The sequence below is a fragment of the Oncorhynchus masou genome, chromosome 32, assembly GCF_036934945.1.
Source record: "Oncorhynchus masou masou isolate Uvic2021 chromosome 32, UVic_Omas_1.1, whole genome shotgun sequence".
Taxonomy (NCBI): Eukaryota; Metazoa; Chordata; class Actinopteri; order Salmoniformes; family Salmonidae; genus Oncorhynchus; species Oncorhynchus masou.
Genome location: NC_088243.1, coordinates 25,382,560 through 25,408,745, shown reverse-complemented (window position 1 = coordinate 25,408,745; position 26,186 = coordinate 25,382,560). Strand labels below are relative to the sequence as shown.

Sequence of the window (26,186 nt, the reverse complement as noted above, 5' to 3'; positions counted from 1 at the left end):
TGTAGTTATTATAGGAATTATAGGACTATTTCTCTCTATACCATTTGTATTTCATTAACCTTTGACTATTGGATGTTCTTATTGGCACTTTAGTATTGCCAGTATAGTGTAACAGTATAGTTTCCATCCCTCTCCTCGCTCCTACCTGGGCTCGAACCAGGAACACATCGACAACAGCCACCCTCGAAGTAGCGTTACCTATGCAGAGCAAGGGGAACAACCACTCCAAGTCTCCACTCCAAGAGCGAGTGACGTTTGAAACGCTATTAGCGCGGACCCCGCTAACTAGCTAGCCATTTCACATCGGTTAATCTAGCTAGCCATTTTCACACCAACCTAATCTCGGGAGTTGATAGGCTTGAAGTCATAAACAGCTCAATGCTTGAAGCACAGCAACGAGCTGCTGACAAAACGCAAGAAAGTGCTGTTTGAATGAATGCTTACGAGCCTGCTGGTGCCTACCATCGCTCAGTCAGACTGCTCTATCAAATCATAGACTTAGTTATAACATGATAACACATAGAAATACGAGCCTTAGGTCATTAATATGGTTGAATCCGGAAACTATAATCTCGAAAACAAGACGTTTTTCTTTCAGTGAAATACTAGAGCCGTTCCGTATTTTATCTAACGGGTGGCATCCATAAGTCTAAATATTCCTGTTACATTGCACAACCTTCAATGTTATGTCATAATTACGTAAAATTCTGGCAAATTAGGCGGCCCAAACTGTTGCATATACACTGAGTCTGCGTGCAATGAATGCAAGAGAAGTGACACAATTTCACCTGGTTAATATTGCCTGCTAACCTGGATTTATTTTAGCTAAATACGCAGGTTTAAAAATATATACTTCTGTGTATTGATTTTAAGAAAGGCATTGATGTTTATGGTTAGGTACACATTGGAGCAAAGATACGCATCGATTATATGCAACGCAGGACACGCTAGATAAACTAGTAATATCATCAACCATGTGTAGTTAACTAGTGATTATGATTGATTGATTGTTTTTTTATAAGATAAGTTTAATGCTAGCTAGCAACTTAACTTGGCTTACTGCAGTCTCCTTGTGGAGTGCAATGTAATCAGGTGGTTAGAGCCTTGGACTAGTTAACTGTAAGGTTGCAAGATTGAATCACGCAGCTGACAAGGTAAAAATCTGTCGTTCTGCCACTGAACAAAGCAGTTAACCCACCGTTCCTAGGCCGTCATTGAAAATAAGAATGTGTTCTTAACTGACTTGTCTAGTTAAACAAAGATTAAATAAAGGTGAAAAAAATATATAATATATATATATTTTTTTTAAATCGGCCAAATCGGTGGCCAAAAATACCGATTTCCGATTGTTGTGAAAACGGCCCTAATTAAATTGGCCATTCCGATAAATCGGTCGACCTCAAGAATGTATGTATGTAAGCATGTATGTATGCATGTACAACATACAAAGTTGCACAGAAAAAGCCATGTGTCAGACTTGCCAATAAAAAGAAAAGATCAAGGTGGGCAAAACAGACACTGGACAGAGGAACTCTGCCTAGAAGGCCAGCATCCCAGAGTCGTCTCTTCACTGTTGACGTTGAGACTGGTGTTTGCGGGTACTATTTAATGAAGCTGCCAGTTGAGGACTTGTGAGGCGCCTCTTTCTCAAAATATACACTCTAATGTACTTGTCCTCTTGCTCAGTTGTGCACCGGGGCCTCCCACGCCTCTTTCTATTCTGGTTAGAGCAAGTTTGCGCTGTTCCGTGAAGGGAGTAATACACAGCGTTGTACGATATCTTCAGTTTCTTGGCCATGGAATAGCCTTCATTTCTCAGAACAAGAATAGACTGACGAGTTTCAGAAGAAAGTTTTTTGTTTCTGGCCATTTTGAGCCTGTAATCGAACCCACAAATGCTGATGCTCCAGATACAACTATTCTAAAGGCGGTCAGTTTAATTGCTTCTTTAATCAGAACGTTAATGTAATGTAATGTATGTATGTATGTATCCATGTATGTATGTATGTATGTATGTATGTATGTATGTATGTATGTATGTATGTATATAAAGTATAGTCAGGAATACTGGAGCTACTCTACTTGACTGTGGCAGCCTCACCTCAGCCACACAGCGCAGGTAATTCCCCTGGAGGTAGTTGCCCTGCTTCATGGGGATAGGGAAGTCGTCGGTGAAGTCCGAGTGGCCCTCGTGGTCCTCCATGATGTACTCTCCGGACATGGTGACTGGCGGGAGGTTGAGGCTGGCAGAGGGGGGCATGGCGGACATGGCGTCCACCGGAGACACCTTGGACTGAAAACATAGCTTGTGGTTGGGCAGCTCAAACGTGAACCTTGTCTGGGCTCCTGGACAGAGAACAAACAAGGATGAGGAGGTCCAATTGAAGTCAATAAGTTTATCAATCAATGCAGAAGAAATTAAGAAAACATTGCCATATCACAAATAGTAACATCATGTACATGCACAGTAATACAAATACAATATCCCATTACCTAAGTCAGGAGTTAAAGCTTGGTGCTAGGCTACCTGTCATGCCGTGGCTCTTCATACGGCCCATCTTGTACTCAGCCTTGAGGGAGGGCAGCAGGGCCGCTCCTATGGTGATGCCGTCCATCATGGCACTGAACTTGAGGACGATGGGCTTCTTCTCCAGCCCCTCCGGCAGCTGGGGAACTCGTTGGCCTCCACAGGAGTCTGGTTGATGCTGGACGCCTTGTCAGAGGGCTGAGGGGTGGGAGTATCCTCCCTGTTGGAGGGTGGCCTACAGAGAAAAGAACGTAGTTCAGAATGAATTGCTTAGTCCATGAAGGAGATACAAAGGAAAGGAAATTATGGTTTCATCTCTAAATGTTACGATTCACGGAAGTGCTTTCCTCTCATACAAGATCCTTTTGGTGAGGACCACACTGCGCAAGCAGTTCTGCCTACTAAGCCCCAATTCATGGCAGGGGCTCTCTACCTTTTGATTTCAATGGGAGTCAAAGTATATATATAATGCAACTTATGAATAATCCAACCATTTCCTCCCTGAGACTCACACGTTGGATGGCTGGCGGATGAGGTCAGAGATCTGTTTGGAGAGCTGGTGGGAGCTGCGGACCATCATGCTGTGCAGCGTGGCTGGGTGCTGGGGGATGTTGATCATGATGGCGCCCACCTTGAACACAGCGGCGTTATTGTTCTTCAGGCCCCGCTGGGCGCTGTACAGGGCCTGGGACTTCGCTATGTTGCATTTCACAACTGTTCTGGAATGGTAGAGCAGAGTGTCAGCGTTCCAAATATGACTGTTTGACTACAGGTTAACACAGGACAACGTCGATAGAACAACAATGTACAAATATGACTGTTTGACTACAGGTTAACACAAGACAACGTCGATAGAGCAAAAACAATGTACAAAAATGCTTGTTTTGGTCATGTTAGACAACAAGCACACTAAACATTAACAGGCACACAACGTCATCCATGTTATGGGGGCATAAGAACTACAGGGTTCTATATGACCTTGCATTACATTGCCGAAATTATCAACAAAAAAACAAACAAAATAATAATATTGATCACGATTACAGGAGGAATCGCTGTCATATGGCTGATCTATAAAGATGATCTACCCGCCATACACATAAAGGAAGGAACACAGAAACAGAGGAGAAAAGGAGTGGGTGATTATCAGACTAACATGAAGAGGGAGAATAACATAACTAGAGCTGTACACTGACGAAACACTGCGTTACCACAGACTCGAGACAAAATGAAAGCTGTGCCTAAACTTAGTACTACAGTACTGTGGCATTGCTATGATGTGCCAAGGTGCAGTAGTTATAAACACATACAGAAACTCTTGTTTGGCAGTGCTGGTAGGAGATGTAGGGAAATCCTCCAGTCTATTCAAGACGATGGAAGAGAAAGCCAGGGAAAGTAAAAAGAAAAAAAAAAGAGAGCAAATGAGAGACTATTCACGCATAGATATATGGAGACAACAGACTAGATTACTTATTCACCATCCTTCAACTGCCAAAAGTACTTCCAGTGTTGCCAGCCAAATATGTGCAGTCCTTTGAATATTTCTAGGATTTGTTTAGAGTGAAGTAACTGTAGGAATTACTCACACAGTAGGTTGACATGCAATCAGTAGGCAGGTTTCCATTGAACAAGATTGATTTGACAAACGCAAATGTCTCAAAAAATAAAATCGCTGCAACATGTGTAATGGAAACGGCAGATATGAGACATTTCTAAAGACAGACAAAAATTTTATCCATTAGATAGGGGTGGATGTGATGGGCACGTGATGTGATCACGCAACTTAAGCGCCACTTTAATTCTACATTTTTACTGCCGGCAAAATCAAAATGTTCAACTATAAAAAAAAAATATGTTTCTTTGCAGGATAGGTATTGTCCTGACAAAACACTTCACTTCGCTTCTTCTCTGGTTGGCTGGCAAGTTTCACTATCCAATCATTTTAGATCTACAGGACTTCAAGTTTCAACATGGGACAGACTGTGGTGATACATTGGCATGAGAATTATTACAATATGACATTATTGCATTCTATCCACGCTGGCTTTCGCGGGCTATTTGAGACATGAAACAGATTGGTCTGACGTCATTACGTCCAGCTGTTTTTATTGACACAAGGGGTGCATTCGTAAATTCGCTCTGGCCATCTACTCCAATTTCAGAGCACTCGCGTCTGAATGTACCAGAGTGCAGAATAACTGATGTATTTACGAACTCTCAACACCCAGTTGAATATGGCCATATATGGTCAGTAAACATTGACAAAACAGCGTAATTAAATTGTTACCAGCATCAGTTGCAGTCACCAACGCTCTGGATAACCAGCTCTGCTAGGGCGAGTAAAATGGTCAGAGTGAGGTGTTCTCTCATTTTTGTAGCGGGAAAGCTAGCCAACGTTAGCCAGTTAGCTTGGGTGCATGACTGCCGTTGTGAGGTTAGAACGCTCGGATCAACCCTATTCCTCGGCCAGAGCGTCCAGTCAGTGTGCGCTCTGAACGCTCCCAGAGCGGAACGCTCTGAATTTAAAAAAGCCCAGAGGGCACTCTGAGCTCACTCTGGCACTCCAGATTGGCTTTACGAACGCACCCAAGAGAGTTAAATGGAAAAGCACCCAATTGTCGCATCTATTTTCTATATTGAGAAATGTTAAATGTCGACAAAAATCACCGGACAAGTTAAATCGAAACATAGCTACAGACACAGTGGGGTAGGAAACTCAAACGTTCATAATTAATCTTACTGGTTACCAAAATGACAGGCAAACAAATTAGAAGCGGAGTGTATTTTAGGTTAATTAACAGACCTAATGCACAGTATCAAACTTTAATTTGAATTGCCACATTGAGGATTGAACAGTTATCAACTTAAATTGGAGCAGTCCTTACTGAATGTCTGGGGTTATACCCTCCAGGAGCACAATGTTAACTCCTCCTATGTGGGCTGATGCACAAGTCTCTGTCATCTTCTGGTGCAGTATGTCTGAAAACAGGATTTGGGAATTATAATCCAGATATGGCACTGAATAACGTAATACAAAGAGGCGGTGTATTGAACTAGTGACATAACCCAAGAGCTAAGAGCCTCACCCTTCATCTTTTCCTTAAGTGTGAAGCTGCCGTGGATCTTCTTTAGCTCTGCCTCCATGGTCAGGCCCCCGATGTCTGCCTCCAGGTGGGTGCGGTTCACAACGCCGATGCCAAACACGATGAGGGTGACGTGCTGTGGCTCACAGCTCACCAAGCTACGCCGTCGGCCCCCTGCTCCAAGCCCGGCCGGAGGCTTGTTGGTGGGGTCCTGCTGCTCGTTCTCAAACATCACCCTGCACAGGGGCTCCGAGGGGCTGCGGCCACCGTCTGTACAGCACACATAACGCACACACACACAAAATGATTGAACGATGAGTGTGAGGCTTTCTTTTCTAGCCCCTAGGGGGTAGGGGCTAGAAGTGGCTAAGTGGAGGGAGAGAGAGAGCCTTACCCGAGAGGCAGTTCTCAGGGGAGCTCTTCTCCAGGATACCGGTGGGGTCGGAGATGAGGGAGTAAAAGTTGAGCAGCTTGTACATGTTCTGCCAGCACTCTGCAGAGGGCTCGCTCTGCTCTGACACTGTGATGGAGTCTGAGTCGTCCATTTGGATGGTCATGTGGTCCGCCACATCCCGAGAGCCCTTCCGCGACACCTTGATCAATTGGATTGATTGAATTTATTAGATACCAATTAAAACAGAGCATACATCATTTGATAGGTCACTTAGAAATATAGTCTATATAATTATTATGAAATAAAGATACATACTGGTTGGTGTACCTTGGAGGTACGGCGCTCCGAGCGACCAAGCGTGTTGCGTCCCCGGGGCTCCCTCCTGCCCAGCGTGTCCAGTCCTGACTGGGGGCCGTTGGGCAGTTGACCCCCTCCACCTCCCCCCCGCTTGCTCTTCTGAGCAGTGTTCCCGCCGCTGCCAGCCCCACTCCGCCCGGCTCCGTTGACGCTTCCCCGCGAGCTGCGGCTAAAGTCAGAGGAGCGGAAGTGGCGGTAGGGCCGCACCTTAAAGGTGGGTGTGGGGGAGGCAGAGCCGGCGGTGTAGCGACTCAGCTTGATGTCTGTCTGTGTGGCCTTGATGTCGTCCACCATGGTGCTGAACTGGTGGATGAGGCGCACCAGGGCCATGTCCACACGCTGACTGATGGCCTGGCAGGCGATGGTGAAGTCGCAGTGGAAGGTGTTGTAGTGGCGACGATTCAGGTCGTGAAAGGCGAGGGGTGCAGCGGCAGCCGTGGAGTTTGGCGGGCCAGTGCTGGTAGACTTCTCCATCACCACAGCGTTCAGGCTGAACGTCTCGATCAGCAGGGCAGGCTTGAACTCCAGCAGAGGGAGGTTTGGCATGCCCTGTCTGGAGAGGGAGGGAGAGAGAAGATTACCTTTACATGGCAGGATATCTTAGAGCAGGGATCATTAACTAGATTAACTAGAAGTTTTTCTTTTGTCAGAACATACTAAAAAACTGCAAATTGACTGCAATAAGCACATTAACTAGATTAACTAGAAGTTTTTCTTTTGTCAGAACATACTAAAAAACTGCAAATTGACTGCAATAAGCACAAAAATGTATACTATTTGTCTAAAACATAATCATTACAAAACATTGATTACATATGGGGACATTGCCCAGCGTAGGGTGCAGTCTTTTGGATGAGATGTTAAAATGGGTGTCCTGACTCTGTGGTCATTCAAAATCCCATGGCTTATTGGAAGAGTAAGGGTGTTCACCCCGGTGTCATGGCTAAATTCCCAACCTGGACACATTTCATCATGGCCACCTAATCATCCCTCTGACGTGCATATATCCCTCCTCACCTCTCTAGCTGATGTGATGAGCGGTCTGGTACAAAAATGGTCGCCGTGCATCACTGAGGTGGGTGCTACACATTGATGGTGGATGAAGTCAGTTTCCCCCTACTACAGTATGTAAAGTGCCTTGAGAACCTCAGTTGGCAGAAAAGCCAGTTATTATTAATTATTTGTATATGATCAAGTCTCTCTATTATGCAAAAAAAAAGACCCCTTACTCAGTACTTTCTTGAAGCATCTTGGCAGCGATAACAGCCTTGAGTCTTCTTGGGTATGATGCTATAAACTTGGCAAACCTGTTTTTGGGGAGTTTCTCCCATTCTTCTCTGCATAGGTTAGATGGGGAGCATCGCTGCACAGCTATTTTCAGGTCACTCCAGAGATGTTCGATCGGGTTCAAGTCCGGGCCACTCAAGGACATTCAGAGACTTGTCCCGAAGCCCCTCTTTCGTTGTCTTGGCTGTGTGCTTAGGATTGCTGCCCTGTTGGATGGTGAACCTTTGACCCAGTCTAATTTCCCGAGCGCTCTGAAGCAGGTCTGTACTTTGCTCTGATCATCTTTCCCTCGATCTTGACTAGTCATCCGGTCCCTGCCGCTGAAACACTTACACACAGCATGTTGCCACCACCATGCTTCACCATAGGGATTGGTGCCAGGATTCCTCCAGATGTGACACTTGGCATTAAGTACAAAGAGTTCAACCTTTACTGAGGAGTGGCTTCCGTTTGGCCACTCTACCATAAAGGCCTGATTGGTGGAGTGCTGCAGAGATAGTTGTCCTTCTGGGGGGTTCTCCTACCAATACAGAGGAACTCTGAAGCTCTGTCAGAGTGACCATCGGGTCCTTGGTCACCTCACTGACCAAGGCGCTTCTCCCCCAATTGCTCAGTTTGGCTGGGCAGTCAGCTCTAGGAAGAGTCTTGGTGGTTCCAAATGTCCATTTAAGAATGATGGAGGCCACTGTAATCTTGGGGACCTTCAATGCTGCAGAATTCTTTTGGTACTATTCCCCAGATCTGTTGCTTGACACAATCCAGTCTCTGAGATCTATGGACAATTCCTTCTACCTCATGGATTGGTTTTTGTTCTGACATGGACTGTCAACTGTAAGACCTTACCTAGACAGGTGTGCACATTTCTAAATCATGTCCAATCAATTGAATTTACCACAGGTGGACTCCAATCAAGTTGTAGAAACATCTCCGTGATGATCAATGGAAACAGGATGCACCTGAGCTCAATTTCAAGTCACATCGCAAAGGGTCTGAATACTTATGTAAATAAGGTACCTCTGTTTAAAAATTGTAATATATTTGCTAAAATTTCTAAAAACCTGTTTTTGCTTTGTCAATATGGGGTACTGTGTGTAGATTTATATGGATTTTAGAATAAGACTAACGTAACAAAATGTGGAAAAAGTCGAGGGGTCTGAAAACTTTACGAATGCACAGTCTATTTTTTTCTGCTCAAAAAACTTGCTGGCCAAATAAAACCACCCCTGGGCCAAATTCATCCCGAGGGCCATCAGCTGGGCAACCAGGTCTTAGAGATTGCACCTTTAAGACTATTGGGACTCGCTAAACATGATTTACTTTAGATATTTGGTTTATTTACCTTTTCAACCGTTTATTTTTCCGCTCTTTGGATGTGTCAGAGTCCACAATGTCTGCTCTGAGACACTCCAAAGTGCCAGAGAAGGAGAGGTGCTCCCCGAAGTACATCTTGTAGCCGAGAGGAGTGGTGTCCTGGGCCTGGATCCCTGTGTGACTCAGTAGAGGCTTGAACACAACCTGTGTGTTGTGAGGGAGGGGAGTGAGAATCATCAGAATTATAACACTCACTCACTCACTCACTCACTCACTCCACTCACTCCACTCACTCCACTCACTCCACTCACTCCACTCACTCCACTCACTCACCCACCTCACTCACTCACCCACCTCACTCACTCACCTACCTCACTCACTCACCTACCTCACTCACCTACCTCACTCACTCACCTACCTCACTCACTCACCTACCTCACTCACTCACCTACCTCACTCACTCACCTACCTCACTCACTCACCTACCTCACTCACTCACCTACCTCACTCACTCACCTACCTCACTCACTCACCTACCTCACTCACTCACCTACCTCACTCACTCACTCACTCACTCACTCACTCACTCACTCACTCACGAGGTTACCTGGGCGTCTGCTAGCTGAACGGCGGCGGGACACTGGTTGCCCTCCTCAATGTCGGCCATCATTATGTCATCTTGGCTGGTGCTGTGCTGAGAGTGCTGAGACTGTGTTCCATCAAGAGTGTTCTGGTCGCTGGACAGCACCGTGTTGAAGTCTGACGCTGATGGGATGGTGTGGAGGTTACAGGTGATGCCTGAGGAGCAACAGAAAGACACTTCGGGTGACCTTATTTTTAAAATTATTTTACTGTGAGCAATCAGGGTTGGTTACATCACCAACATTTCCAGAATATTCTCACAACATTCCCCCTACCTGTCTGCAGGATATTGTGCTGGGAGCGGTTGACCGGGGACTCCTGGGGTACAGCATTCCCTCCGCCGCGGTTGCCCACAGCGTTGGACATCCAGTTGTAGAAGCTGACGGAGGAGGGCTCAGACAGCAGGGGGTGTTCCGTCACCACATCTGGGCCCACACTGTTACCTAAAGGGGGGAGCAAACAATGTCATGTTGCAGTCCAATTCTATACCAATTCTCTATCATGATAGTTTGAAAAGGAATCAAAGCACTATAAAAATACGGTGGAAATTCCCTATAACCCATGCTTTAGGAGAATGTTCACACTTTCGGGAATGAGGGTATGGAATTGGAACCCAAACCAAGTCAGAACCAGGATAATGTGAGCGTACCTGTGCTTTTGGTGGTGGTTTCATTCCTCTGGGGTGTGCCCTCCAGCAGGTTGTGCAGGCTGGGGAAGCTGCCTGTTAGGTAGCTCAGCAGACTCTCCTTACGGGGACTGTCCTTGGCAGTCATGCCCACGCGACTCACATGGGCAGGAGAGTCAGCCGCTGTGTCCCCGCTGGTGTAGCTGAGGGACTGGTATGGGTGGGAGCCCTGAAGAACATACACCAATATCATTAGTGTGAAAACAAATGCATTCCTATGGTATACTAATGAAAAGTGGTTTCATCAGGAAAACTCCTGATTTGTCTCCCTGTCGCCCCTGTCCACCCATATAATTAATTATAATGGTACAAAGTTAAAGTAGACAATGCAGACAAACGGGTGGATAGACATACCTTTACCTTTATTTTGAGGGCAGATTCACTGTGTGTGTGGGACTTGGAGAGCTTCCTCATGATCTCCACCCCGCTAACTGGTCCAGATTTGTCTCCTGTGGGCAGGGGGCGGCTGCATGCTCCCTCTAGCAGCATGGTGTGTTCACTCACTGTGGCTGGACAGCAGTTACAACCCATTGGACCAACATACTGCATGCATTATTACCATCATCATTATAATCATTATCAAATTCATTAAAACGTGGGGGGACTTTCAAATACAATTGGTTTAAAAAAAGTATATCTGTCATGTATTAATTTACCAGAAATGTCATCGTCCAAAAAAACAAACATACGTTCCTACCTGCGTCAAACTCAAACTCAGCCCCGTCAGCACTGGTGTCACTCTGCAGCGCAGCTCCGTTGTCCAGGCCCTGGCTCTGGTCCTGGAAGGTCTGTTGCTGGGGGGTCTCCTTGGGTTTGGGCAGCTGGTTAGGCCTCATCAGGCCGATGGCCTTGAAGCCCTGGGTCACCACAATAAACTTCATCCACTGCCGGGCCAGAGCCACCAGCCCCTTCTTCAGGGTCACCAGGGCAGGCAGCCCATCATTCTAGTGAGGACAAGATCAGATGGGTTTAATAGTTAATTTGGAGGTAAGTTAAGGTAGATCCATAAGAACTATTTCCAGCCCAGCACTAGCACACATGATTCAGTCAATCATGGTCCAGACTGAAGTTCTCAAGCCTCTAAACACACATCTCACCATGGTGGCCTCCTCTATCACAGTGTAGTCAGCCTGCTGTAGGTAGCGATGCAGGATGTTACACAGCAGACAGGAGGGGTTCTCGTGGAGGTAGCGTGCTCGCTTGGTCACCCTGTTGTACTTGCTCCGAAAGGGGATGTGGATACTCTTTTTCTGTACAAAACAAGGGAAAGAAAAGGAAATGTGTCTCATATAGAATAAGAATCACCGTCATTTGCCAAGGACATTTACATGTACCATCCATTTGACCTTGTGAAATGGTGCTGACAGCAATAGACAAAATATACAGACAAAATATAGCCAGAGGAATATACACAATCACCATACAGTATATACAATACGTGGAAATATAGGACAATTAAATTGATAAAAGGCATTGGAACCCTCAATCTGTGCAGTACTGACCTCCAAGGCTTCAGTCATGATGCAGCCCATGACAGCACACACTCTCAAAGTGCCCTCCATGTCAAGCTTACGCAGAGAAGACTTGAGCTGGTCGATGGGGACCAACCAGGCGCCAATCGCTGGCGTCGCTGTGCTTAGGAGATTCAGCTGCCTGGAGATGGCCTGTGAGGGGGAGCGTACGTTGGTGGGGGCAGCGAAGCTGAACCAAATCTCCTTGATGGTGAGCTTCATGCTACTGGAGTCAGGGGGCGGTGGCATGAGGAGGAGGTCCTTCTTCAGGTCGTCAGACTCCACCCCTTCATCCTGCAAGAGCAATCCACACAGCATAAGCCAATGAGAGAACAGGAGCAGTCTATATATTTTTTGTGAATGCTTTCTGTTACTGAAACGAGGTTGTATCAAGTACTTGTACAACAGTTCAAAGTGACGGACAGTGATGAGTTACCTGATCGTCAGAGTCTGAGTTTCTGTTGGCATCAGAGTTGGGTCTTGTCGCGTCATTAGGCAGATTGTCATCAGATACATCGGTGCTGTAGCCGCTGCCCGTCTGAGAACACGTTGAGCCGTTAGATTTGGACATGCCAGTCTTCACGCCCGTACCCGACTGTCCCATGATGCCAAACGCACTGTACAGCACTGCACCTGACTGACGCCCACCTGCACACAGACAGGCACACAATCAGGCAACAGTGTTCAGTGATGGGGTTAATAACATCAATTTAATAAATTCTAATTAAATTAAGCTAATTCAAAGTGAATCTAAATGCCAATGTCCATATATAGTGCCTTCAGAAAGTATTCACACCATTCGACTTAGTTCACATTTAGTTGTGTTACAGCCTGAATTAAAAAAAATATTCTCACCCATCTACACACAATACCCCAAAATGACAATGTGAAAACATGTTTGTATAAATGTTCGCAAATTTTTTGAAAATTAAATACAGAAATACCTCATTTACACAAGTATTCACACCCCTGAGTTAATTTATAGAAGCACCTTTGGCAGTGATTACAGCTGGATTCTACAACATCTTCATTATTATTTTCAAAAGTCTTCAAGCTCTGTAAAATGGATTGTTGATCATTGCCAGACAACTATTCAGGTCTTGCCATTGTTTTTCAAGTAGATTTAGGTCAGAACTGTAACTCGGCCACTCAGGAACATTCACTGTCTTCTTGGTAACATGATGCAGTCAGCACTATGCTTGAAAATAATGAAGAGTGGATCTCAGTAATGTGTTCTATTTGCCCCAAACATAAGAGTTTGTATTGAGGACAAAAAGTGAATTGCTTTGCAGTACTACTTTAGTGCCTTGTTGCAAACAAGATGCAAATTTTGGAATACTTTTAATTCTGTACAGGCTTCCTTCTTTTCACTCTGTTAATTAGGTTAGTATTGTGGAGTAACTACAATGTTGTTGATCAATCACAGCCTTTCAACTCTAACTGTTTTAAAGCCACCACTGGCCTTATGGTGAAATCCCAGAGCGGTTTCCTTCCTCTCTGGCAACTGAATTAGGAAGGACGCCTGTATCTTTGCAGTGACTGTCTGTATTGATACACCATCCAAAGAGTAACTAAGAACTTCAATATGCTCAAAGGGTTAAGCACCATTTTACTCCTGAACTTATTTAGGCTTGACAAAACAAAGGGGTTGAATACTTTTAGCTTTAAATTTTTTATACATTTGTAAACATTTGTAAACACATAATTCCACAGACATTATGGGGTATTGTATGTAGGCAAGTGTACATATATTTGGCAATGACACATTACCTTTGACAGTAAGGTTCTCGATGCCGCACTCAAACATGATCCAGCCCCACTTCTCCAAGGATGCGCCGGTCCGGGCCAGGTCTGCAGCCAACTGGTTCTCTGTCTCATCCACCAGGGAAAACTCATCCATTTCCTCCAGGCTGAACAGTACTTTGGACTTCTCAAAGGGGATGGCCGTGATTGCACATGTTCCTATGTCTAAACCACAGGACAGGAAAAAGGACAGGTCACACCTGTCTAACACGTAATATTATATTAGGGCAGGGATCAACTCCAGTCATGGACAGCCTGCTGGGTGTGAAGGATGGTGTTCAAGCCTAGCACATGAAAAAAGAAAAAAGAGCCGTAGAGCATAACATTGAAAATAGAAAATTCTTACCTGTGGAATCCAGGCCTCGTAGTTGGCTGTGGATGCGGTGGATGTTAAGCTTGGCAGCGATCTCCTTGCCCTTCTCGATGCCAGCGTTGGAGCGCAATGAGCCTGAGGACTGTGGCTGCATCTTGGTGGCCGATGCGTACTTTTCCAAGTTGACGGAGGGACGGCCATGCTCTGCTGTGTTGGGCGTCTCCTCCACTATGCCCCTATGAAGACCGACAGTAGGGTGCGCACGTGTAATAATAATAGTAATAATAATTTGGTGGGTGTTTATATTTGTCCAATTTCATTGTTATAAGAAATTAATATCCTAACTCCCCCTAAGACACCATTGGAGTGGGGTGACGGCCAGGGTCTGCCATTATCAACAGCAACCCTGGAGCAATTAAGCAATAAAGCAGAGGGGGTGTGGTATATGGCTAATATACCATGGCTAAAGGGCTGTTCTTAGGCACGACGCCATGCGGAGTGTCTGGACAAAGGCCTTAGCCGTGGTATATTGGCCATATATCACAAACCACCGAGGTGCCTTATTGCTTTATAAACTGGTTACCAACGTAATTAGAGCAGTAAAAATTTATTATTTGTCATACCTGTGGTATACGGTCTGATATACCATGGCTGTCAGCCAATCAACATTCAGGGATCGAACCACCCAGTTTATAACTATGTTCAAGTACCTTGCTTAAAGGCACAGAGATTTTTCAGCTCAGGGATTCGAACTTGCAACTTTTTAGTTACGGACCCATGACGACTACCTGCCGCCTGCAGGTGCGGTGTAACTGTGTGTGTGTGTTGTAAGGAGAACCGTGCAAGCTGGTGGAAGTGAGGTTACCTGTTCATGCGAAACTGTGTTGCGATCCTGTCGAAGCACAGAGCAACCAGGGAGACGTGTGTGATGTGGCTCTTACTGGAGTTGGAGGGAGAACACTCTTCTACCGAGGCCTGAAGCAGACACAGGTTTACCTGTACAGTCAGAGACAAAGATGTGTTGGACTTTTGAAAATCAACTCAGGAAAGGAGGTCAGCATCGGACTGCTGTCAACTTCTGATAAGTTCACTTCAAATTAGATGCGAACACTGTTTAAGCCCAATACAATTTTCTTGGCACAATAGCACAATTCCTACCTTGGGAATTGACACGTTAGCTTGCAGGCCCTTGATCTTCACGTTGTCTGGTTTGACCGTCAGGTCCGTTTGGACATGGGGAGTGTTGAGGGAGCCTGTGGTACCCTCCGTCTTTGATAGCTTGTTCTCCTGCTTGGCTGAGCTCTATAGTGGGGGAAAAAAATGTCAAAACAAGACAAACTTAGGGTTCATCTAAAAATCGCACTCTATTCTCTTTATAGCGCTACTTCTGGACAGATTTGCCGATTGGTGAGGTTCACCTACGGATTCAGTTACTGTGGACTTGCTGATCTGATAGGCTTCATTGAGGACCTTCCCATGCAGGTCATCCAGAATGGCTGCAGGGTGACGGACACTGACGTAGTGGACCATGGACTCAATGTATCTGAAAGAACATACATTGTCACTGTCTTGAGCAATATACTAATCCTGCAATATGCCAAGGAGAGTGGTTGGGCACAGTTGCAGTGGGGAGACACTGATTGCAGATGGAAAGCTAATATGGTCAGTATTTTCTATGAGGAGCTGTTCTATAACATTACCTATAATGGTATTTCCACAAAAGCCTTTGGTGGCTATGGCATACTAGAATTTAGTATTAACCCAGTAGCTGTTACCTGTCCAGAGCTTCAGCCACCAGAGGGGTAAGCACCACATTGATGGCCCCCTTCACCTCCACGATGGCGGTGGTTCTGGTCTGGGAAAGGGGCTGCTCCATGGTCCAGTCCTCAGTGGTGGTGTCGTCTGTGTTCTCCATAGCCTTCTTATCCAGAGGTGTGTAGGGTTGGCTAAAGTCACATAGCGAGAGATGCAGTTACAGATGAGTAACTGAGTGTGAAACACATGTCGAGCAGACCATAGAGATCCAAGTTAAGCAAAATAAATTTGAAATACTTGTTTGTGTCTCCCATCAACGAAAGGCCTCTGTCAAGTAGAGAACTGGCAGAGAGGCCTTGCTTCACCACCTACAACATGAAGGGTTATGAATTTAGGGTACACCATGGATGAACAAACACATACAGTAACACATAAAAACACACACACAGTCTATGAAATCTGCCATACTCAGACAGACCACAGTCCGGATCCGGATACAGAACAGGATCAATACGTACCGCAGGTCGATTTATACAGTACAAGTCAAAAGTTTGGACACACCTACTCATTCAAGGATTTTTATTTGTATTATTTTACTATCTACTACATTGTTGAATAATAGTGAAGACATCAAAACTATGAAATAACACCTACGGAATCAAGCAGAAAACAAAAATAAATTGATAAACCAATCAAAATACATTTCATAATTGAGATTGTTCAAAGTAGCCACCCTTTGCCTTGATGACAGCTTTGCACACTCTTGGCATTTTCTCAACCAGCTTCATGAGGTAGTCACCTGGAATACATTTCAATGAACAGGTGTGCCTTGTTAAAAGTTAATTTGTGCAATTTCTTTCCTTCATAATGCGTTTGAGCCAATCAGTTGTGTTGTGACAAGGTAGCCCTATTTGGTAAAAGACCAAGTCCATATTAGGGCAAGAACAACTCAAATAAGCAAAGAGAAACAACAGTCCATCATTACTTTAAGACATGGTCAGTCAATACGGAAAATGTCAAGAACTTTGAAAGTTTCTTCAAATGCAGTCACAAAATCCATTAAGTGCTACGAAGAAACTGGCTCTCATGAGGACCGCCACAGGAAAGGAAGACCCAGAGTTACCTCTGCTGCAGAGGTTAAGTTTATCAGAGTTACCAGCCTCAGAAACTGCAGCCCAAATAAATACTTCAGTGTTCAATAGACATCAACGGTTCAGAGGAGACTGCGTGAATCAGGCCTTCATGGTCGGATTTCTGCAAAGACACCCCTACTAAAGGACACGAATAAGAAGAAGAGACTTGCTTGGGCCAAGAAACACAAGCAATGGACATTAGACCGGTGGAAATCTGTCTTTTGGTCTGATGAGGCCAAATTTTAGATTTTTGGTTCAACAGCCATGTCTTTGTGAGACGCAGAGTAGGTGAATGGATGATCTCTGCATGTGTGGATCCCACCGTGAAGCATTGAGGAGGTGTGATGGTGCTTTGCTGGTGACACTGTCTGTGATTTATTTAGAATTCAAGGCACACTTAACAGCATGGCTACCACAGCATTCTGCAGCGATACGCTATCCCATCTGGTTTGAGCTTAGTGAGACTCATTTGTTTTTCAACAGGACAATGACACAACCTACCTCCAGGCTCTGTAAGGGCTATTTGACCAAGAAGGAGAGTGATGGTGCTGCATCAGATGACCTGGCATCCACAATCACCCGACCTCAACCCAATTGAGATGGTTTGGGATGAGTTGGAATGCAGAGTGAAGGAAAAGCAGTCAACACGTGCTCAGCCTATGTGGGAAGTCCTTCAAGACATTTGGAAAAGCATTCCAGGTGAAGCTGGTTGACAGAATGCCAAGTGTGCAGAGCTCTCATCAAGGTAAATGGTGCCTACTTTGAAGAATCTAAAATCAAAAATATATATTTTGATTTGTTTAACACTTTTTTGTCTCCATACGGGCTATTTCATAGTTCTGATGTCTTCAATACTATTCTACAATGTAGAAAATATTAAAAATAAAGAAAAATCCCTGAACGAGTAGGTGTCCAAACTTTTGACTGGTACTGTGTGTATACAGTATATACAGTTGAAGTCGGAAGTTTATATACACCTTAGCCAAATACATTTAAACTTAGATTATCACAATTCCTGAAATGTAATCCTAGTAAGGACTCCCTGTTTTCGGTCAGTTAGGATCACCACTTTATTTAAAGAATGTGAAATGTCAGAATAGTAGAGATAATGATTTATTTGAGATTTTCATTCTTTCATCTCATTCCCAGTAGGTCAGAAGTTTACATACATTCAATTAGTATTTGGTAGCATTGCCTTTAAATTGTGTAACTTGGGTCAAATATTTTGGGTAGGCTTCCACATGCTTCCCACAATAAGTTGGGTGAATTTTGGTCCATTCCTCCTGACAGAGCTGGTGTAACTGAGTCAGGTTTGTAGGCCTCCTTGCTCACACGCTTTTTCAGTTCTGCCCACACATTTTCTATAAATTTGAGGTCATGGCTTTGTGATGGCCACTCCAATACCTTGACTGTGATGTCCTTAAGCCATTTCCCCACAACTTTTGAAGTATGCTTGGGGTCATTGTCCATTTGGAAAACCCATTTGCAACCAAGCTTTAACTTCCTGACTGATGTCTTGAGATGTTGCCTCAATATATCCAGATAATTTTCCTCCCTCATGATGCCATCTATTTTGTGAAGTGCACCAGTCCCTCCTGCAGCAAAGCACCCAGACAACATGATGCTGCCACCCCCGTGCTTCACGGTTGGGATGGTGTTCTTCGGCTTGCAAGCCTCCCCCTTTTTCCTCCAAACATAACAATGGTCATTATGGCCAAATAGTTGTATTTTTGATTCATTAGACCAGAGGACATTTCTTCAAAAAGTACAATCTTTGTCCCCATTTGCAGTTCAAACCGTAGTCTGGCTTTTTTTAATGGTGGTTTTGGAGCAGTGGCTTCTTCCTTGCTGAGCGGCCTTTCAGGTTATGTCGATATAGAACTCATTTTACTGTGGCTATAGATACTTTTGTACCTGTTTCGTCCTGCATCTTCACAAGGTCCTTTGCTGTTGTTCTGGGATTGATTTGCACTTTTCACACCAAAGTATGTTAATCTCTAGGAGACAGAACATGTCTCCTTCCTGAGCAGTATGACAGCTGGTTGGTCCCATGGTGGTTATACTTGCCTACTGTTGTTTGTGCAGATGAACGTGGTACCGTCAGGCGTTTGGAAACTGCTCCCAAGGATGAACCAGACTTGTGGAGGTCTACAATTTAATTTCTGAAGTTTTGACTGATTTTCCCATGATGTTAAGCAAAGAGGCACTGAGTTTGAAGGTAGGCCTTGAAATACATCCACAGGTACACCTCCAATTGACTCAAATTATGTCAATTAGCCTCTCAGAAGCTTCTAAAGCCATGACATCATATGCTGGAATTTTCCAAGCTGTTTAAAGGCACAGCCAACTTAGTGTATGTAAACTTCTGACCTACTGGAATTGTGATACAGTGAATTAGAAGGGAAATAATCTGTCTGTAAACAATTGTTGGAAAAATTTGTTGTCATGCACAAAGTAGATGTCCTAACCGATTTGCTAAAACTATAGTTCGTTAAATAAGACATTTGTGGGGTGGTTGAAAAAAGTGTTTTAATGACTCCAACCTAAGAACATGAATAGACTTTGTTTCTGGCCATTTTGAGCCTTGTAATCGAACCCACAAATGCTGATGCTCTAGATACACAACTAGTCTAAAGAAGGACAGTTTTATTGCTTCTTTAAGCAGTACAACAGTTTTCAGCTGTGCTAACATAATTGCAAAGAGTTTTCTAATGATCAATTAGCTAATCCAAGTTGATCCTTTTAAAAGGCTAACACAACGCGCCATTGGAACACAGGAGTGATGGTTGCTGATAATTGGCCTCTGTACGCCTATGTAGATATTCCATTAAAAATCAGCCGTTTCCAGCTACGATAGTCATTTACAACATTTACAATGTCTACCTTGTATTTCTGATAAATTTGATGTTATTTTAATGGACAATTTTTTTGTTGCTTTTCTTTCAATAACAAGGACATTTCTAAGTGACCCAAACTTTTTCAACGGTAGTATGTATGTAAAAAAACATTTTTTTAAGGAAATCAGTCAGGATTTTAACTTACTGCTCTTGATAGCTGTAAAAGTAGGAGGCACAAGGAGGAATTTCTAAATGTGGTAGAGCATGGGCTGTTTTCCTCACGTCATTCACTGATAGACCTTGTCAGAAATGTCCAGTTGAGGAACTAGGGCATGTTAGCTAGGTAGGTAAGATAGCTTGTTAGCCCATCTAAATCTTGTTGTTATCATGGTCAGATTACGTGCCCAGGGGCCTCGACCCCAAGGGGGCCCATAATGATTATGTTGAGTCACTGTGTAGGGTTGCAGGAAATGTGCTACAAAACTGTAAAATGTTTTGTCTACCAACAAGACGGGTGTGAACAGTTTGTTATAAAATGTTGGGGGTTTGTTACTATGCCGAAAAATGACAATATCCATCCGGGCCCTTGCAACCTAGGAAATTTGCCTGACCGAACCTTCTCAAATAGTAGTTGAATACCGCTGATCTATATAGTGTGTGTTTCTTACCTTAAAGCTGGGAACAGAGAGCTGGTCAAAGGAGGCGGAGCTCTCCTCACTGGTGGGTGTGTCCAGGTCCAGGGGGCGATGCAGTGAGGACTTGGAGGTCCTCTTATTGGTGGGCTGCTTCTGAGACCAGTTGGACACCTGGGGTGTATTCAGAAGGATAAACGGTCAGAAGGTTGAATAGAGCAGACATAATTCCCTATTCTACCTGACAGACAATCATACAGGTGTGTCACATTGCCGTACGATACGTCTTAATTTTCTGATCAAATCATATAATAATAATTAGTTCAGGGATAATACACTATTGTGTACCAGCCTTACCTGGTAGTGGGCCAGGTAGCTCTGGTAGCAGGCCATGACATGGGGCTGTCGAGTCACCAGGCCTGGGTCGGGAGTCTTCTCCACCTCCACTGAGCACTCCTCCTCCAACCCCATGGCTGATACAAAGGAGGCCTGCGACTGGTGGCCGGGGATGGGGTGGGCTGGCAGCGGGGGCAGAATGGGGGGTATGGGCAGGGACCTGGGCTCTGTGATGAGATCCCCATTCAACACATAGGTGAGAGGTCCCTCCACACTGTGGTAGATGGAACTTCGGCTGGAATCAGATTCACAACAGATTGGTTTAACTACTGTAATCATGCATCGTTTCCCTTTATTTTAAAATGACAACACATTCTCTAAGAAAGAAAAAGGTTAGGTAAGAGGGGGAAGGGTCGGACTGGAGGGGCAGTCATTTAGCAGGTACAGGTCCAACCTGTAGTGGTCCACGTGGTAGGGCTGCTGCTGGGGCTGATTCTGCATCTGCTGCTGCCTCCTCTTCTTCTTCCTTCCAGGGTAGGTGCCTGGACCTTCGTCTGCACTGCTGATGGGCTCAAAGTCTTCTGTTGCTGAAAAGTAAGCCTCGCTGTCCGCCACCGACATGCTGGAGTCTGCTGAGCGATACTGGTGGAAGGTGCTGGAGTCTGCGGACGGTGTGAACGGGAAGGAGCTATAGCTCCGGCGCTGGCGAGGAGAGTCCAGGACGTTCTCGTCGCTACGGGAGACCTCACTGCTGAACTGGACGCCAGAAAGGGGCGGTGGGGGCTTGTCGGTGAAGACTGCCGCCGACAGGCTCTTAGTGCTGCCCAGCCGGCCAGATTGCACGGAGGACTGGCGCTTGAGGGGTGAGCGGAGAGAGGAGTGCTCCTGGGCACTGTTGGGTGACACTGGGGTGCCCTCAGGGAGTTCTGTAAGAGTACTGTGAGGAGAGAAGGAGGGGTTGAGAATACCAAGATAAGTAGCAAAAACAAAAGTGCATTCACTAGTATATGGGCTGTTGGTGAATTGTGAATGTGTGTAAATACTGTATACACGTTGCACCCGTGCTGCATTCATCTGCTACTCACTCTGCAGTGCTCTTGCCGTTCATGGGGAGCATGCGTTCCTCAGTGCTAGGAGACGGGCTGTCCCTCTCCCCGGCCAGTAGGGGCAGTGCTGCGCTGGAGCAACTATTTTCCTCGGAAGAAGAGGCCGAACTGTGGGAGCGCAGAGGCACCTGCAAGCTCAGGTGTTGGCCCCGTATTCCGAGCTCAGGGGCCGGACTGGGGGTACAGGTGTCTCCCTTCACCCCCACACCCTTACCTACAAGAGGGAATACACAGTATGTCACAGTACTGTAGGTTGGGTGTGTTCCAGATACACAGATCAAAGCTAAAATGGAACAGACCAGAAACCCTATAATTTAACACAACTATCACAGTGAACCCAGACCTCCGTGTCAGTCTCCAATCCCAGTGAAAATGTTTTATTTATTTTGATAAATACATTGAAACACTCGTACCGTTAGACAGCTTGGCCGTCTCCTTGGTGACAATCCACTCTCCAGGCTGCAGCAGTGATTGGCCGTAGCACATGTCTGACTCAACACTGGAGGAGGAGAAGGCCAAGCTGCAGGAGGGGGTCATCTCCTCCAGATGGAAGAAGTCCAGGCCCGTGTTGGTGCCCCCGTAGAAACGACAGCCCCCCAGGCAACCACACTTGTTCCTGCTGCGCTTGTTGCGACCAGTCTCATCTGGCCACAGGAACCATAGCCTGGGAGGAAAGGAAAGCGAGAGAAAGCACTCATGTCTCTGATCTGATGTATGCATGTGTGTCTGTCTAGTCTATGTCTGTGATTGCTACTGGTGATGGCAAGACCAATTTTCTCTAGGGATCCATTTCTCCCTAATTTCTTTGGGATCAATGAAGTGTATTAATTCCAACCTTCCTCCATTCCTACCTCTTGGTGTGAGCGTCATGGAGCTCCAGGAACTGCCTCTGCACCTCGTACTTGGCCGGGTGGTCCGCAGCCAGTGCCACGTCAGCCGTGATCAGGGCGAAGTTGACCGAGCCAGCCTCCAACCAGAAGGATCTCCGCAGTACGGCGGGCTGGCCCAGCCCTAAGCCCTGACCTGGAGAGGGTCCTGGCCGGACCCCGTCTGACTGGGGCTGCTGCTGTTCGATGTACTGGTGGATATGGACATCCTGCACCACAGCACTGATCCCTTCTCCCACCGCCTGGTTGTGCAGGTTGCAGTTGGCCAGTCGGATGGCACCCGTCTAGGTAAAGGCAGAATTGGAGCAGTATTTCTCAACTCCTGTCCTCAAGCCTGAGAACGTGTGCCCTCAGGCCTGGAAGGAAGCTAAAGTCATTCTGCTACAAAGAAAAAGTAAAGCCCCCTTACTGGCTCAAATAGGCAACCAACCCTTAGTAAACATCTTGGAAAAAAATTGTGTTTGACCAGATACAATGCTATTTTACAGTAAACAAATTGACAACAGAATTTCAGCATGCTTATAGGGAAGGACACTCAACAAGCACAGCACTTACACAAATGACTGATGATCGGCTGAGAGAAATTGATGATAAAATGATTGTGGGTGTTGCCTTGTTAGACTTCAGTGCAGCATTTTACATTATTGATCATAGTCTGCTGCTGTTAAAATGTACGTGTTATGGCTTTACACCCCCTGTTATGATGTGGATAAAGAGTTACTTGTCTAATAGAACACAGAGGGTGTTATTTAACGGAACCCTAATCAATTATAATCCAGTTAGAATCAAGAATTTCCCAGGGTAGCAGTTTAGGCCCCTTGCTTTTTTCAATTTTTATTAACGACATGCCACTGACTTTCAGTAAAGCCAGAGTTTCTATGCATGCGGATGACTCAACACTATACACGTCAGCTACTACAGCGACTGAAATGACTGTAACACTCAAATAAAATCAAAGTTTATTGGTCACGTGCGCTGAATACAACAGGTGTAGACCTTACAGTGAAATACTTACTTACAGGCTCTAACCAATAGAGCAAAAAAGGTAGTAGGTGAACAATAGGTAATTAAAGAAATAAAACAGTAAAAAGGCAAGCTATATACAGTAGCGAGGCTATAAAAGTAGCGAGGCTACATACAGACACCGGTTAGTCAGGGTGATTGAGGTAGTATGTACATGTAGCTATGGTTAAAGTGACTATGCATACATGATGAACAGAGAGTAGCAGTAGCGTAAAAGAGGGGTTGGAGGGTGGTGGGTGGCGGGACACAATGCAGATAGCCCGTTTAGCTAATGTGCACTGGTTGGTCGGCCCAATTGAGGTAGTATGTACATGAATGATAAACAGAGAGTAGCAGCAGCGTAAAAAGAGTGGTTGGGGGGGACGGGACACAATGCTAATAGTCTGGGTAGCCATTTCAGGAGTCTTATGGCTTGGGGGTAAAAACTGTTGAGAAGCCTTTTTGTCCTAGACTTGGCACTCCGGTACCGCTTGCCATGCGGTAGTAGAGAGAACAGTCTATGACTGGGGTGGCTGGGGTCTTTGACAATTGTTAGGGCCTTCCTCTGACACCGCCTGGTGTAGAGGTCCTGGGTGGCAGGCAGCTTAACCCCAGTGATGAACTGGGCCGTACGCACTACCCTCTGTAGTGCCTTGCGGTCAGAGGCCGAGCAATTGCCGTATCAGGCAGTGACGCAACCATGCTCTCGATGTTGCAGCTGAAGAACCTTTTGAGGATCTCAGGACCCATGCCAAATCTTTTTAGTTTCCTGAGGGGGAATAGGCTTTGTCGTGCCCTCTCCACGACTGTCTTGGTGTGTTTGGACCATTCTAGTTTGTTGCTGATGTGGACACCAAGGGACTTGAAGTTCTCAACCTGCTCCACGACAGCCAATGTCAATGAGAATGGGGGCATGCTCGGTCCTCCTTTTCCTGTAGTCCACAATCATCTCCTTAGTCCTGGTTATGTTGAGGAATAGGTTGTTATTCTGGCACCACCCGGTCAGGTTTCTGACCTCCGCCCTATAGGCTGTCTCGTCATTGTCGGTGATCAGGCCTACCACTGTTGTGTCGTCTGCAAAATTAATGATGGTGTTGGGGTCATGCCTGGTCATGCAGTCGTGGGTGAACAGGGACTACAGAAGGGAACTGAGCATGCACCCCTGAGGAGCTCTAGTGTTGAGGATCAGCGTGGCAGATGTGATTGCTACCTACTCTCACCACCTGGGGGCGGCCCGTCAGGAAGTCCAGGATTCAGTTGCAGAGGGAGGTGTTTAGTAACAGGATCCTTAGCTTAGTGATGGGCTTTGAGGGTACTATGTTGTTGAACGCTGAGGTGTAAGCAGGAATCAGCAGGATAGAGTATGGGTCGGATTTACCAAATGGATGGCGAGGGAGAGCTTTGTAAGCGTCTCTGTGTGTGGAGTACAGGTGCTCTAGAATTTTCTTCCCTCTTGTTGCACATTTAACATGTTGATAGAAATTTGGTAGAACCGATTTAAGTTTCCCTCCACTAGGAGCTCCGCCTCTGGGTGAGTGGTTTACTGTTTGCTTATTTCCTTATACAGCTGACTCAGTGCGGTCTTAGTGCCAGCATCTGTCTGTGGTGGTAAATAAACAGCCACAAAAATTATAGCTGAAAATTCTCTAGGCAAGTAGTGTGGCCTGCAATTTATCACAATATACTCTACTTCAGGTGAGCAAAATCTAGAGACTTCCTTAGATTTCGTCTTACCGGAGTGTGCTGTTCTATTTTGCCGGTGTAGCGTATATCCCGCTAGCTGAATATCCATGTCGTCATTCAGCCACGATTCCGTGAAACATAGGATATTACAGTTTTTGATGTTCCTTTGGTAGAATATTCGTAATCATACCTCGTCTAATTTATTGTCCAATGATTGCTCGTTGGCGAGTAGTATTGACGGTAACGGCAGCTTTCCCACTCACCTTCTCCGGGTCCTGACCAGGCATCTGGCTCTTCGTCCTCTGTACCTGTGTTGCTTCCTCTTGCAAATAACAGGGATGTTGGCCCTGTGGGGCGTTTGGAGAATATCATGTGCGTCCTGCTTGTTGTAGAAAAAATCTCAGTCTAATCCGAGGTGAGTGATCGCTCTCCTGATATCCAGAAGATATTTTGTTGCAGTTGCAGAACCATTGTGTACAAAATAAGTTACAAATAACGCAAAACCCCCCACATAATAGCACAATTGGCTGGGAGCCTGTAAAACTGCTGCCATTTCATCCAAATTTTATCCAAACACTCAACAAAGAGCTGCAGTTAGTCTCAGAGTGGGTGGCAAGGAATAAGTTAGCCCTAAAAATGTATACAACTGAAAGCATTGTATTTGGAACAAAACACTCACTAAACCCTAAACCTGAACTAAATCTTGTAATAAATAAATGTGGAAATTGAACAAGCTGAGATGACTAAACTGCGCTTGGAGTAACACTAGGTTGTAAACTGTCATGGTCAAAACATATTGATGCAGCAGTAGCTAAGATGGGGAGAAGTCTGTCTATAATAAAGCGATGCTCTGCCTTCTTAACAACACTTTCAACAAGGCAGGTCTGACAGGCCCTAGTTTT

The 26,186-nt window shown here is 45.4% G+C and overlaps 1 protein-coding gene across 1 annotated transcript in view; it reads right to left on the bottom strand.

Moving 5' to 3' along the window:
* The window catches only part of LOC135525763 (bridge-like lipid transfer protein family member 1), a 93,014-nt gene that overhangs the window by 29,195 nt on the left and 37,633 nt on the right, over positions 1 to 26,186 (bottom strand). Inside the window, 31 exon segments of the mRNA XM_064953584.1 lie at positions 2,102 to 2,346; positions 2,528 to 2,668; positions 2,671 to 2,762; positions 3,040 to 3,246; positions 3,838 to 3,888; positions 5,413 to 5,506; positions 5,614 to 5,880; positions 6,005 to 6,203; positions 6,332 to 6,914; positions 8,988 to 9,163; positions 9,567 to 9,757; positions 9,877 to 10,044; positions 10,251 to 10,455; positions 10,647 to 10,795; positions 10,984 to 11,230; positions 11,384 to 11,536; positions 11,789 to 12,091; positions 12,234 to 12,445; positions 13,568 to 13,765; positions 13,947 to 14,149; positions 14,779 to 14,909; positions 15,072 to 15,215; positions 15,336 to 15,456; positions 15,689 to 15,859; positions 15,966 to 16,036; positions 20,307 to 20,444; positions 20,628 to 20,901; positions 21,061 to 21,543; positions 21,692 to 21,926; positions 22,126 to 22,376; positions 22,564 to 22,883. Coding sequence (XP_064809656.1) covers positions 2,102 to 2,346; positions 2,528 to 2,668; positions 2,671 to 2,762; positions 3,040 to 3,246; positions 3,838 to 3,888; positions 5,413 to 5,506; positions 5,614 to 5,880; positions 6,005 to 6,203; positions 6,332 to 6,914; positions 8,988 to 9,163; positions 9,567 to 9,757; positions 9,877 to 10,044; positions 10,251 to 10,455; positions 10,647 to 10,795; positions 10,984 to 11,230; positions 11,384 to 11,536; positions 11,789 to 12,091; positions 12,234 to 12,445; positions 13,568 to 13,765; positions 13,947 to 14,149; positions 14,779 to 14,909; positions 15,072 to 15,215; positions 15,336 to 15,456; positions 15,689 to 15,859; positions 15,966 to 16,036; positions 20,307 to 20,444; positions 20,628 to 20,901; positions 21,061 to 21,543; positions 21,692 to 21,926; positions 22,126 to 22,376; positions 22,564 to 22,883 — 6,423 coding nt within the window.